The sequence below is a fragment of the Molothrus ater genome, chromosome 2, assembly GCF_012460135.2.
Source record: "Molothrus ater isolate BHLD 08-10-18 breed brown headed cowbird chromosome 2, BPBGC_Mater_1.1, whole genome shotgun sequence".
Classification (NCBI taxonomy): Eukaryota; Metazoa; Chordata; class Aves; order Passeriformes; family Icteridae; genus Molothrus; species Molothrus ater.
In genome coordinates this window covers 86,347,892-86,361,756 of record NC_050479.2, presented here as the reverse complement: position 1 = coordinate 86,361,756, position 13,865 = coordinate 86,347,892, and the positions used below count along the sequence as shown (strand labels likewise).

Genomic DNA, 13,865 nt, shown 5'->3' with positions numbered 1-13,865 from the left:
TGGTCATTTGATTTTTAAAAGGCTCTAGAGACTACTAGATTTTTGGACTGGAGGGAATTGCAAGACAGTCAGACTTCACGGATAAAATAAGCTCACAGAGTATAGGTGGGATTTTATTTGTCAAGTCTGTTTGTTCATCACTGCTTGATGTCCAGTGCTTTTTGATCGGATGATTTTGGATTAGGGCTGGGCAGTGATGGAGCAGACACCACTCTGCTGCACAGGCTGTTAATATGTTGACAGCTTCTTGCCCCTCTCTGGGAGAGATCCATCTCTTCTTTCAGAGATGGAGTACAATCCTGGAGGAAGGGGACATGGGTGCTGAAAAGGCATCCATAATTCCCCAAAGCCTGGGGGAGAACAGAGACCTCCAAATGCATCTCTCCCTCAGACACTTCATTTGTTGTGCATGATGCCTAAGGCCCTATAGTCAGTTTAGACAAAAATAGTATAATCAGAAAATTATTCCCACATTAGATGAACTAGGTTTCTCCCTTTGTAATCAAATTTTCTTGCCATTTATAATGATAAATTAGCAAGTTAATAGCCCAAATTCATACTTGAGGTGGTGTCTCCATGGGCATCCATGGCAGTCACCAGAGGTGTCAGTAGAGCCAGCAGAGACAAGACTGCCTTTCAGTCATGCAAACAGAAGTGCATCTCAGATGCTTTAGAGCTGACTGGAGTTTGGATATCATAGAGGAGTTTATGTTGGAAGAAAATTTTAGGCTGGAGGTCTACAGTCCAACCTCCCCCAGCTCACAGCGCATCTGTCTTCAAGGTTAGGTGCAGTACTCACGTGAATAACTGAATTCAAACAACCTGAATGCCACCCAAGAAGTACAGATGGCCAATAATTTGTAGCTGATTGGCTCATTCAAGGAACTTGAATTTACCTATTGAGCATTGCCCATTTTTCCCCTGCTTCTGGGCACCCTGAAATGGCACAAAGTGTATTTCTGCCACTCTCTCTGAGAAAGTTTGGATGGTGTTGGGTATTTTTCAGTGGCATCCATGTGTCTCTTTTCGGGTGTCTGTATTATCCAGCAAGTGCCTGTTGCCTCTCCAAGTGACCTGAGGTCCTTGGATAGAAGTCTGTGTGTACAGTATCATCAGATTGCCTGTGAATACACCAAGCTCCTTCGAAAAAGCTCTGTCTCTGAGCTCCCTTGCCAAGCTATGCACAGGCATCCAGGAAGATTAGGAACACAAACAAGCACTGTGCAAAGTGTTGTTTGGCAACATCATCCTAATAAGGGCTGATGTAAAGGGCAGCTTTCAGCCTGGAGGTGAGTGTGGGTGGTGATTTGGGCTGAAGTGACAAAATAGCCACATCAGTTTCTCTACAAGTTCTTCTGGTCCGATGGTGACAGTGCAGTGCAGTGTGTCCTACAGAGTTCCTGCCTAAGGGATGGCCACATCCCACAAGGACATTTGCATCACAGAGGTTCCAGATTACCGTGTCTTGATTGCTCCACATCACTAATGGCTTTGGAGTGCCAACCCAGGAACTGGGCACAGCACAGCAATTAGAGCCATCTCAAAATCAGAATTACACTCTCAAAATGACAGAGAGTGCATAGCTTGATAGAGAGGTATGCACACCACTTCTGTCTACAGGTGTGTAGTTGGAGGCTCAGGAGCCCGACCTTAGATCTCAGCTATTAGGAGTGATGGCACTAGGAGGAGTAGATTTGTGTCGGATGTGGTAAATATTGATGACAGTTTTGCAAAGCCAAGGTACCATATGGATGCCATGTGTGCAGGGGATACCCAGCCCACTGAGGTGGTTTTTTTTTCTGTGGTATAATTAACACTGTCTTAAAGACAGAGGTGGGTTTTTTTCTATGGTATAATTAGCACTGTCTTAAAGACAGTGAAGTTTCACTGCTTGAAAGGATTTCTGAGCCTGCTGAGTAAATGATTACTTTTCCAATGGGACTGCAGTTCCTCTTGTTTCCTTGTGTCCTTAGCTTTGTGGAGGATGTAGTTCTGCTCTAATAAAATATAATTTCCCTTTTTCTTCTCCCTCACATTTTATTCATAAGACAAACTGCGGTGGGAGGGTAAGTATGACTCTTGGCAATGTCATTTGCAATTGCTGTCATGCCTTCCACTGGATCACCTTTTTCTGTTCACCATTTACTTTGCACCACCATTGCTGCTGCTTCATAAATGCATGGAGAGCATCCATCTGCTTTGGTGCAGAGCTTGACCCACATGGTGAAGTTGTGACACAGAGATGGAAAGCTCCCAACCTGTGAATGTGGTTAAAGCTTTAAGTTCTTCTCAGTAATGACCTTAACTTGAAGGGAAGAAATGTCTGCAGCAAAATATGAAAAACTTCAACAAGGGCTCCTTGCCCTTAGTTTGGCTTGAACACATCAAGAGAAACTACACTGAATAGCAAGAGAGTCTGGTGGGGAGTTTTGACTTGTGAGTAAGGTTAAATCTCTTTATCTAGACATGAAACCAGTGCCTGCTGCTGCTCTCTAAGGGCTGCCAAATGGCAGTAATGTTTGGTAGAGCTTTAACCCCATAACAATCCAGATGGAGTCAGCCATGGAGTTCTGGGTAGCGAGGGAAGCAGGCTCAGAAAGGATTTGTTTGGGGCTAATTAAAATGTAGGTCATGCAGGCAGTAATGAATTTGCTGTGAGATGCAGTTCCTGTGGTCAGCTCGGCAGAGTCCCTGCTCTCAGTAAAGCTTTATTTTTCCAATAGAAAAGGGCTTTGACATCACCCAGCAATAGAAACCAGTAAGCTACTATTTCCTTGGAAGTGGCCTTTGGCCCCTGATCAACAGAGTGAACAAAGTTTTGCCTTCTGTCAGCTGTGAGAATTGGGCAAATTGTGATTATTTATCAACTAGGAATGAGCTACAAAAACAAGCAATAGTACAAGAGTTCATGCTGACAAAGGGTTTTGTGGATCACAAGGGAAGGGTCAGTGGGAGCATCCAGAAAGAATACCTAATGGTTAACACCTTTAAAAGCCTCTCTGTTTACATTTGTGGCAGGGCAGACCAGTCTGACTGAAATGCTGGGATTTCAGAGACCTCTGCAAGGAGTTACATTTTTTTTTTAAAAAGCTCAAGGAAGATTAAAAATGTCCCTAAAATTAATGTTCCTAAAAATGTCCCTAAAAATGTCCCCTGGTGATAAATTGTAAAGAGGAAATTAATGAAATAATGAAGACTCAAAGGAGTCTTCATTAGGGATCTTGCTGTCATAATGCAATTCAGAAATTGAGTTCCCTCCTCCTCTGAGCACTGGGGTTACCTGTTCTGTCCCCTTTGAAGGCTTCTCTGGAGGGATGTCTCTGCTCCCTTTTTTCAATGCCTTCTTTTTCTAAAATCCAGTCTACATGATTTCACAGCCAATTTCTACCCTTTGGAGTTGTGACAACATTGTTCTGAAGCTCAAAGAGCTTTTTTCCCCTACTGGCACATAATCCCCTGTTACAGAGAAGAGTATTGTGTCCTTTCTCAGTTAGCACTGTAAAGTCAAACCTCATATGGGACTGAACTGAAAGTTGCTCTCTTGTGTTGGCCATGAGAGTAGAAGGTGAGGAACCCCTAATGGCTTTCATCCTCCCTACGATGGGACACAATTGCCACCTACTGGCTGCCTTCAGGAAGCCTGAACTGGTGGCAAGTTTTGGACAGATGGTGGCAAATTATTTCTTCTCCCTCACAAGCATCCTTGGCTGTGCCACTTTGCTGCTTTGTGCCGAAGCCTTACTGGGTTTAGGCCATGCAGATGAAAACTCATAAGGATTATATGAATGTTGAAGTTGCTTATTTTGTTTCCTGAAAAAAGATATGCAGTAGTGGGGGAACTTTTACAGCTGGTTCCAGCAAGAAGGAAAGCTAAGATTAATCTTGTAACTTCAGTTGCTAAAAATTAACCTAGAGAAAGTGACTTGAATTCTTTGAAGTCACAGAGTGAAAGTAGCCTTCATCTCATGCCCCTCGGCTAACCCAAGGTAGAGGCCCATTGACTCACCTCCTCTAGACACTGACTTTTAAACAGATGAAACAGTGGAAGGAGATCCTTATTCTCTGCCTTGAAGTTGGGATGTGGCCAAACCTCCTAACCTCAGCACTTCATCTGAGCAAGATAACAAAGTTCATGAGTCCTTTGATGAGAGGCTTGAGAGAAACAGCTTCTGGAAGGGCAGAAATGAAAGAACAAGATACTACAGAGGAGTTTGCTACCCAAGGCCCAGGACAGCTGGACCAAAGGCCATTTACAAAATTTCAGAAATAGATGAGAAGGGATATGTCAGGACTTTGTGGGCAATATCCATCTGCACAGGACCCAGTTTAAACTGAAGTATGGAGACATTTGGTTAGGCAGAGATGGTAGAGAAGAATGCATTGCAGAGGGAAGTTTAGCAGCTGCTGTGGATTGATAAAAACAGGTTAGACAGTCATCTGTCAGAATGGTTTAGGTCCAACTGGTCCTGCCTTGAGATATGGGAGTGGTTGTCAGGTTTCTTTCACCTATGGTTTCTCATTGTATGTGCAATGCAGTAGAAATGTATGAATATATGCTGGCTCTGGTGATATTTTTGCAAATAATGAACTTCTCTTAAGAGTCTGAATCTTAACCGAGAGCATACAAAATATGAATTAAGGCTTGAAACCATGCTGTGCATGAGCAAGGCTGAATATGAACCTATTTAGGTACTTTGGGACTTCTGTTCCCATTTTACCCCTGGCTCTCCCTGCAAGCATCTCTGACTTGAGCATCATCTTTCATCCAGCTTTTAAAAAGCCTTGATTTTTCTGGCCTCCATCCACATCCCACCCAAGCTGCTAAAATCTCTCAGCTACACCTCACTGTCCCCATAAACCCTCATGTGCTTCTCCCCCAGACATACACTGGTTCAATACTGGTGGCAGTAAACCCCTACCAGCTCCTACCCATCTACTCACCCGAGCAGATACGCCTCTACACCAACAAAAAGATTGGTGAGATGCCACCACACATCTTCGCAATTGCTGACAACTGCTACTTCAACATGCAGCGCAACAACAAGGACCAGTGCTGTATCATAAGGTGAGTTGCTGAGTTTCCAAATGGGCCATATCCTGAAAGCAGATGCTGAGCAGATGCAACATGCTTGATTTGGAACAGCCTGAATGACCGATTAGATCTTCCATCCACATATTCCCAGTGCAGAGGAGGTCTCTGTTTGCAGTCAGTCTGTTCCTTGTAGAGGTGCTTTATCAATACTTTGGTATTTTACCCTTGCAACTCAATAGATCTCATATTCATTTTTAACCTCCACTTTTCAATTTAAGCTCATTACTCCTACAGACATCAAAAACGCAAACATGGATACTTTCTGCACAAGGGAGGGTCAGGGACAAGCTTGGTCACTGGACCTGTGGTCATTCACGCTCCTGAATGGTGTCTCCATGCATGGCTCTGCTCTGGACCGATCAACCTTGGGCACCAAGGAGTGCCTGATCCCAGTTATGCCTATAGTTCCCTCCAGTATCTGTCCCAAAGCCAGATTTGATGTCCTCAGCCCTCCAGATGATGATCCTATAAATTCAGAATCCACAGTCTTTTTCGTTTGAAGGCACCCTTTTCCCCAAGGCATGCCTTCCCTAAGTTTCACTGAATGAAAAGCCATAACTCTGGAACATCCCGTGTGCAGTATTTCAGATACAGGAGTCTGAAAAGGCCATTCAGTAAGGCTTATTTTGCTGGTCTAAAAAAGCATCATGTAGGGCCCTATAGGAGAGTCAATGCAGTGTGACAGTGACCTGAAAATTGAAACTATTTGCCCATGAGGCCAAGGCTAGATACTCAATGTCAGGAAGGTCTATTTTGGTCACTTATTTTGGCTACCCCATGTATCAGACACGTCATAGACTCACCCAAATATTTCTACCCAGCCCTTTCATAAGATAACTGAGGTTATCTTTCAGTGCAGAGAAAAGTTTGAGGAATAGCTCTGGCTTTCTGCCCCATAAGCTTCTCCTCTCTCCCCTACCCTTGTTAGAACAAGCCTAGGAGACCTGTGGAAGTCCCTCCTGGTAAAAGGCTGTATTTCACAGTCTGCCTTATCACAGCTCAAGACTGGTGATGAAGATGTCCCATGGGAACAGGTAGATCCTGGACCACAGGGTCATGGTCTGGTGATCATACCTAGAAAAGCACTGACTGAAAGTACTTCACAACCTTCTTAGTGCTGGTTGAATGATGGCATTTGCTGGGGGTACCCAAACTCAAGGAACAGTTTGGGCCAAATGGAACATGGAGCAAATCTGGATCTTGACTGGAGCTATCTGATACCATGTCCTATCATTTGTCCAACAACCAGCTTTGATCATCCTTGGGATGCTGGAAACCCATCCTTAATGGTCTCATCCTGCCTATGCTAGCAGAAGAGACAAAGAGACAGAAGTTCCTTTGGAGACAGAGGGACATTGGCAGGGATGCAGCATGGCTCTCACTGACCTCCAGTCCTTTGTCTTTGCAGTGGAGAATCTGGAGCAGGGAAGACAGAAAGCACAAAACTGATTCTGCAGTTCCTGGCAGCAATCAGTGGTCAGCACTCCTGGATTGAGCAGCAGGTCCTGGAGGCAAATCCCATCTTGGAAGGTGAGGCCTCAGATAACAAAGAATTCTTTTGCTGGAAAAAAATAAGAAACAGATTCAGGAACCATAAAATATAACCAAATGTAAAACACTTATGTCACACTTTGAGTTTCCAAAAAAGTGACAAAACTTCTTTTGAAGTACACTTTTGCTAAACAATGCATTCAGATTCTTTCCATCTGAATTTATTTTTCACAAGACTAATATTCTCTAAGCTCTCAATGTTTCCTTTAATATTTTTGACAACTATTGTTGAAAGCAAAGCATTTCAGCTGACCTGTATTATTTTTTCAACTATTTTGTTACTTTAAAATTTGGGGGAAAAAAGTGGATTTCCATATAAAACAGTACTTTTTTCCTCCCAGAAAATCCATACAAAACCCTGAATTTTACCTAATTCTGTGTGTAGTATGTAAAAGTGCTGTTCAATACTTTTTTGCTCTTTTGAAAAATCTCACCACATCCTCCAGTGCTGGACTGCATGCAGAGCTTCAGTATCCCATCAGTGCTGCATTCAGCTAACTAATTATTTGCTTTTTTTGGCCATAGTTGCAAAAATCCTATTCCTATTCTTAAGAATGGTTCTAAGGAATAAGAATCCTATTCCTATTCTTAGATGGCTCCATAAAACATCAGTTTAATAGGACCTGAGCTTCACAGCACTTTGTGCTGGCTGTATACAATAGCAAACCCCACCTTTTCCTTCCAAGACCAGTGAATGGCAGCAGAATGCAGAAGAAGAAATAGAGGAGTCCAAGAAAGAGCCAGACAATGAGAATCAGCTTGTGGCCTTAATAGGTTCTTTGGCAGGCTGTTACTGTGATCAACCCCGCTGTTTTAATTGGATATCTGTAAATTAAATAGGTTATCTAACCCTCTTGACCCAAAATGATGCCAGATGTACCTTTTATGCTTATGCAGAAAAACTGCATTTTCTTTGAAGAGTAACGTTGGGGTTGTTCTCTAAAGATAGGGGTTTGATCAGCCTGATCTAGTGGGAAGTGCCCCTGCCCTTGGTGGAGGGATTGGAACTAGATGATCTTGAAGATCCCTTCCAACCCAAACCATTCTGATTTTTACCTCCTCTGCTTGGTGAATTACCCTCTAGGAGCCAATAGAAGTGTGACAAGCACACAGGGCACTATTGAATATGCACTTGGGCACTACTGAGATTGAGGAAACAGAGGCTCTGTAATTCAAGTGCTTGTCCATCACCTGCCAGAAATCCTGGAGCAGAAATTGCAGGGTGTACTGGCTTAGGGCACTCATCCACACCCAACAGAAGGTGGACACGGGTACCTTTCTCTGCACAGTCTGCTTGCAGAGAGAAGTCTCCTGCTGGAGGTTGGTTTAATTGTCTGTATTTCCCTTTTGGAAGCATTTTCCCTTTTATTTCTCTCTCAGTCATTAAATCACTCACCAGCATCTCTGCCATTTTCTGAATGTGTCACCTTTCACACTGCAGCCACTCTTGCTCAACTCTCCTCTAATTTCATCAGCTGCTGCCAAAATCCTGCTGTCCTAGCCCTACTTCCTGGATAAGGTCACCCCATTCCCAAGCTTCCTCCTCTGTGCTCCTCTCTGTATTTCCAAGGAAAGTCATCTGATATACATCTTGTTTCCTCACACTGAGATGAAATTGATCCAGCCAAACTGAAGGGAAGGCTTTGGGGCTGCTTTTAACCCTCTCAGCCTCACTCTTTTGACTTTCCCCCCCCCCGCACTGAGACCAGATCCATCATCCTCCCTGCATCAGACCCTCTCTAAAGCACCATAACTCTTGCAGCTTTTGGGAACGCAAAGACCATCCGTAATGACAATTCCAGCCGGTTTGGGAAGTACATCGACATCCACTTCAACAAAAGGGGAGCCATAGAGGGGGCAAAGATTGAGCAGTACCTGCTGGAGAAGTCCCGGGTGTGCAGGCAGGTAAGGTGATAGCACCTGCAAGGCGCGGGCAGCCGACCTTTGCCGTGCCGTTCTCCTCACAGAGCTGGCACTTGCTCTTCTCCTGCAGGCCCAGGATGAGAGGAATTACCACGTGTTCTACTGCATGCTGAGAGGAATGACCGTGGAGCAGAAGAAGAAGCTGGGTCTTGGGAAAGCCACAGACTACAACTACCTTGCGATGGTGAGAGAGCAGTGAAACAGAGGTTTGGTGGGGTGATGTGGTGAAAGGTCCTTAGCAAGGGAGAAGGAAAAGAGAGGTGCTTCTGCAGCCAAGAGCTGCTTTGCTGGTTATGACCTTCCTGAGCCTTTGCCACAGGGTTTGACAAATCTCTTGGTCTCACCACCACAAGGCTCATAGTCTTAGTGGAAATCCTTAATCCCTGTGTCTAGACCAGGCTATTTCCCCACTTTCTGTGAAGTAGAACACAAGCTTGGATGGGATGGTGTATGGTGCCCATGCCACATGTTTGGAAGTAGCCAGGGTATTAGATAAGACCTGCTGCTCTTGAGGCAGTGATAGGTATAGAGAAGTGCTTGTCTGGATGGCATGTTTTCAGCAGAATATGGGGCTGAGCTGTGTGTGCTCCAACTGTCTGACCAAGCCAGCAATCTCCAACCCCACTCCCTATATACCAGTGTTGATATCCAGAGGAGCTGATAGAAGCAGGTGTAATTAAGGCTGGTGCATCATCAGCAAGGCTGGGACCCAGCTTTCTCACTGGATCAGTGGGACCCTCCAGCTCTCTATGCCCATCTCAGAGAGCTTTCTCTCTTCTTCTGATGGCAGTCAGACACGGGGTACCTGGGGACAACAGGGTAAGTGTAGGTCACAAGGCTCAGCACTGAGTCATAGAATATGACAAAGGGCAGAGTCAGATCCACAAGTTCAGCATCATGCCTTAAACAAAACCTTGCTGGTTCTGGGGAAGCCCTGAGAGCTTAGGGTGATACCCTGGTGCTCCCTGGCTTTGCCCCATGCAGTGTGTGCCCCGTTTGCCTCCCCAGGGTAACTGCACGACCTGTGATGGCAGAGATGATAGCAAGGAGTACGCCAATATCCGCTCCGCTATGAAGGTCCTCATGTTCACCGACACCGAGAACTGGGAGATCTCCAAGCTGCTGGCTGCCATCCTGCACATGGGCAACCTGCAGTATGAAGGTAAAAGGACAAAATACATGGTCCAGTGCACTGCTGCTCTTTATTCTGCCTGCTGACAGGCAGCCAAACTTAGGGATGGAGAGCTGTATCCAGAACACCTGCCATGGTGCCATGCCAGGGTCTCAGTGCTTATTATGGCATTTTAAGGACAAGGAATAAGGAATAATTCCACCTGCCCACAGGAGCGCTGCCAGGCTGCAGTGTGCTCAATGACATCCACACTTCTGAGTGTTGTGAGGTCGAATATGGACAGAGGTTATTCAGTGGACTCAGGTTTTACAAAGAGAGACTAATGGAGTGTTTGACAGGTGCCTGTGTGATTGGATATACCTTTGTAAATGTACCAAACAGCTCTGCTGTCAGAAATGACATAGTGATTTAAAAAGCCTCTTCAGAAGGCAGAAGCCTAAAGCACTTAGATGCTAAAACATTTCTACATTCTTTACTATCTGGTCTGGCAGAGCAGAGTACAGGTCCTTTGCAGTCAGCAGCAGGACTCCAGCAGATGTGTGAACTTTTCTCTCCCTTCTGATGGCCAGATTTTGCCAGGACATCACACAGAGACAGTGGAGAATGACCCTTTCCCTCACGCCATCCACTTTCTGCAGAGACACATCCCCTGCTCATGGCTTTCCCTCTGCCTTTCTTTCCCCAGCTCGGACCTATGACAACCTGGATGCCTGTGAGGTTGTTCAGTCAGCATCGCTCATCACTGCGGCAACTTTGCTGGAGGTCAGTGGCCCTGCAGTGCTGCTGGTCCCCTTCTGACTCCATCCCAGCTTTTTAGTATTGTGGCAAAGCTTTGTCTGAGCCAGCCTCCCCTTGCACCACTAGCTCTAGGAGGCTGAAGAGCCCTGGATAAGCCATATTGTGTCTTGCATTGGCAGCTTGAAGGTGAATGTCTCCATCTGGGCTGAGTAGCCAGAGGAGGCTGCAAAGATACTCAGAGGGCTGGAGCACCTCTTCTATGGAGAGAGGCTGAGAGATCTGGAGTGTTTCAGCCTGGAGAAGAGAAGGGTCTGGGGACAGCTAGAGCCCCTTTCAGTACCTAGAGGGGTTCCAAGAGAGCTGGGGGTGGGACTTTTGACAAGGACATGGAATGACAAGACAAGGCAGAATGGTTTCAAACTGAAAGAGGACAGATTTAAATTAGATATTAAGAAATTCTTCACTGAGGGTGGTGAGGCACTGGAACGGGTTGCCCAGGGATTTTGTGGCTGCACCACTTGTGGGCATGTTCAAACCCGGGTGTGATGGGACTTTGAGCAACCTGGTCTAGCAGAAACTGCTACTGTTGGGGGTTGGAACTAGATGATCTTTAAAAGTCCCTTCCAACCCAAAATATCCTATGATTCCATGATCCGATTATCAGAGCTCCCCTTCATACCAGCAGGTAGGAACAGACCCTCTGGTGGTTCTAGTGCATTGTCCTAGAAATGGCATCCAGAATACCTCAGTCCCTAAAGTAGGGTGTTTCCCTCAGTGATAAAGTTCATAATGATACTTGAGACAGATGTCATATATGTTCTGTGTATCTGAAGAGTGAGGTGTGATGACCCTCACTGAAATCATCCATGCAGTCACTGGGGCATTCTTCAGTGGCCTTCCGAAGAGCTAACAGGAACATCATCTCATCTCCTTAGGCACTGCTTGTCCCAGAGTGTGATCCACAGTTCTCTGTCCACTTAGAGAGTGGACATTTCCCTGATGAAGTACAAAAATGGGTCCAGGTGATGCAAAGCTTTAACCCATGCTGCTAGCATACAGCATTGCAGGCTTTGCTTTGCTTTCTCATCGTGTCCTCCCACACCTCGTTAACATCTCATGCTAAGTCACAAGAACACCTTCCAGATTAAAATACAGTATAAAAATGTTAATTTTTCTCTCTGAAAATGCCCGTGTGTTCATTTGAGGTACCTCCCCTGTAGAGCAGCTGTGTTTGGTGTTGTCTCTGTCAGGTTGAGCCTCAGGACGTGATGAACTGCCTTACCAGCCGGACCATAATCACCAGGGGTGAAACTGTCTCCACCCCTCTCAGCATGGAACAAGCGCTGGATGTGAGGGACGCTTTTGTAAAGGTAAGTCTCAGGGCATTTCCTTGTGCCTTCTCTTGATAAGCTGAAGAAACCTGCCCCGTCTGAGACTGTGCCTTTGTGAGCTCAGATCAGCAAATGCCCTTGAAACCATGTTCTAGTTGGGATGTACAAAGAGTTGGGGTGAAAGCAATGTATGTAACCTGCTCTGCAAGGGATTTGCCATCTGGATTGGAGATTGTCTGTACTCAAAGGGGACCTGCTGAAGGACCCAGCATTCTGAAATTACTTTACCTCAGCTTCTAGAAAGATCCTCGGCTACTGTAAATCAGAGCAACTCTACCAACACCTCTAGCACACACACATGAATTTCAGGATTTGGGAACATAAGCAGCAGTAAATACAGCTGAACAACACATGGCCAGGAATAGAGCAGTCCAGAAGCCATCAGAGAACTTAGAACATCTTGAGGTTTTGGAGTGAAGAAGGTTGATGGGATAGGTGTGGATCTCTGCTGTGCTGTTTGTAGCCCTATGTAAAATTGCAAGACAAGCATTATTGGCATGCCTTGACCAACTTGGGTCCTCATTTTATCTGTGTGGAATTGGTCGGTCAAGCTGATTTGAAAGCTAACTAGTCTGCAAATCCTGGCAGTGTCTTCTCTAGTGGTGATGGGCCTTAGAATTAGTCTCCCCTCTTGGTCACACTGCTGTAGCTTATAAAATAAAAATTAACAAAAATTTAAAACACGAAGTTCTGGAATTACGGAAGCAGCAATATCTGTGTCATTAGATCATCAGACTGTTCAGCCAGTGCTACGCTGTTTCAGTGAGCACATTGTTCAAGTGAACAAGATGTTCTTGCACTGTAACATGCTCTGCTCTGCTGATCTGTAGAGAGAAATGTGTGGAAACCCAGGAAAGGACTGTCTGGCTTCACAGCAAGCCCAAAGATCCAAAATGTAGCACTATCCAAATTTGGGGGTTTGCTCTCAATTGTCTTTTAGCTAGACTTTCGGGTCTGTTTTCCTTGATCTACATAATGGTTCTTGAAGCTTTAAACCATGCCAAGAGTCTGGCACAAATATTGGTGAGCACATCCTCAGGGACTGTCTGGTTGTTGGCCATGCTTTAGGAGAATCTGTGCCATCAAGGGTGAAGTGGTGACACAGACTAGCCTGACAAACTGCTGAACTGTCTCAGTGAGCCCCATCTTTGGGATGTTGCAGGGAATTTATGGGCGACTTTTTGTGTGGATCGTGGAGAAGATCAATGCTGCAATTTACAGACCTCCTTCCCAGGAACTCAAAAGTATCAGGAGATCCATTGGCCTTCTTGACATCTTTGGCTTTGAGAACTTCACTGTGAACAGGTATGGAGCCTGCAAAAGGAGAACCAGGTCTTAATCCTCCTTCACAAGCCCAAGCTCAAGGTCTTGCAGTCCTTTCACCTCTCCTGAAGTAAACTAGATGGACTTGGTTGGACCAAGCCTATTTCTATATGAGAAATTATCAGAGCTAATCAATCAGTTTCTAAACTGATTTAGACCACACACATAACATTGTTTTGGGAAAAAACTGATTGTCTGAACCAATAAGGAAATTCTAAGCCAACAGCAGCTTTACTGAGTGGTTGACAAGGTCTGAGAGTATTGCTTAAAGCATGAAGAGAGATGTAGAAAAAATTAACCAGGGTCTATATAAAAAGGCCTTTTCTTCACCTTCCCTCCACAGTTTTGAGCAGCTTTGCATTAACTTTGCAAATGAAAACCTGCAACAGTTCTTTGTGCGCCACGTCTTCAAGCTAGAGCAGGAGGAGTACAACTTGGAGAATATCAACTGGCAGCACATCGAGTTCACGGATAACCAGGATGCCTTGGACATGATTGCCATCAAGCCTATGAACATCATCTCCCTCATTGACGAGGAGAGCAAGTTCCCCAAGGTGTGTTTTGGACTCAGCCTTGCTGCCAGTGGCTCTCCTGATTTTATCCCCTTTGCACTTGCATGCTGGCAGCCTGTGAGATCTGCTCAGCCCCAAACACACATTCACCTGTGGCCTGCCTATTTATAATTTTTAATGCTCTTTTATATTTTCTTCCATCA

At 45.2% G+C, this 13,865-nt stretch overlaps 1 protein-coding gene across 1 annotated transcript in view; it reads left to right on the top strand.

The window, feature by feature from the left end:
* Nucleotides 1-13,865, top strand: part of MYO7A (myosin VIIA) — a 99,383-nt gene that overhangs the window by 41,648 nt on the left and 43,870 nt on the right. Inside the window, exons 5-14 of the mRNA XM_036389421.1 lie at nt 2,049-2,066; nt 4,881-5,065; nt 6,501-6,622; nt 8,406-8,548; nt 8,637-8,750; nt 9,575-9,728; nt 10,384-10,460; nt 11,687-11,806; nt 12,990-13,132; nt 13,494-13,704. Coding sequence (XP_036245314.1) covers nt 2,049-2,066; nt 4,881-5,065; nt 6,501-6,622; nt 8,406-8,548; nt 8,637-8,750; nt 9,575-9,728; nt 10,384-10,460; nt 11,687-11,806; nt 12,990-13,132; nt 13,494-13,704 — 1,287 coding nt within the window. The remainder of the gene's footprint in view (nt 1-2,048; nt 2,067-4,880; nt 5,066-6,500; nt 6,623-8,405; nt 8,549-8,636; nt 8,751-9,574; nt 9,729-10,383; nt 10,461-11,686; nt 11,807-12,989; nt 13,133-13,493; nt 13,705-13,865) is intronic.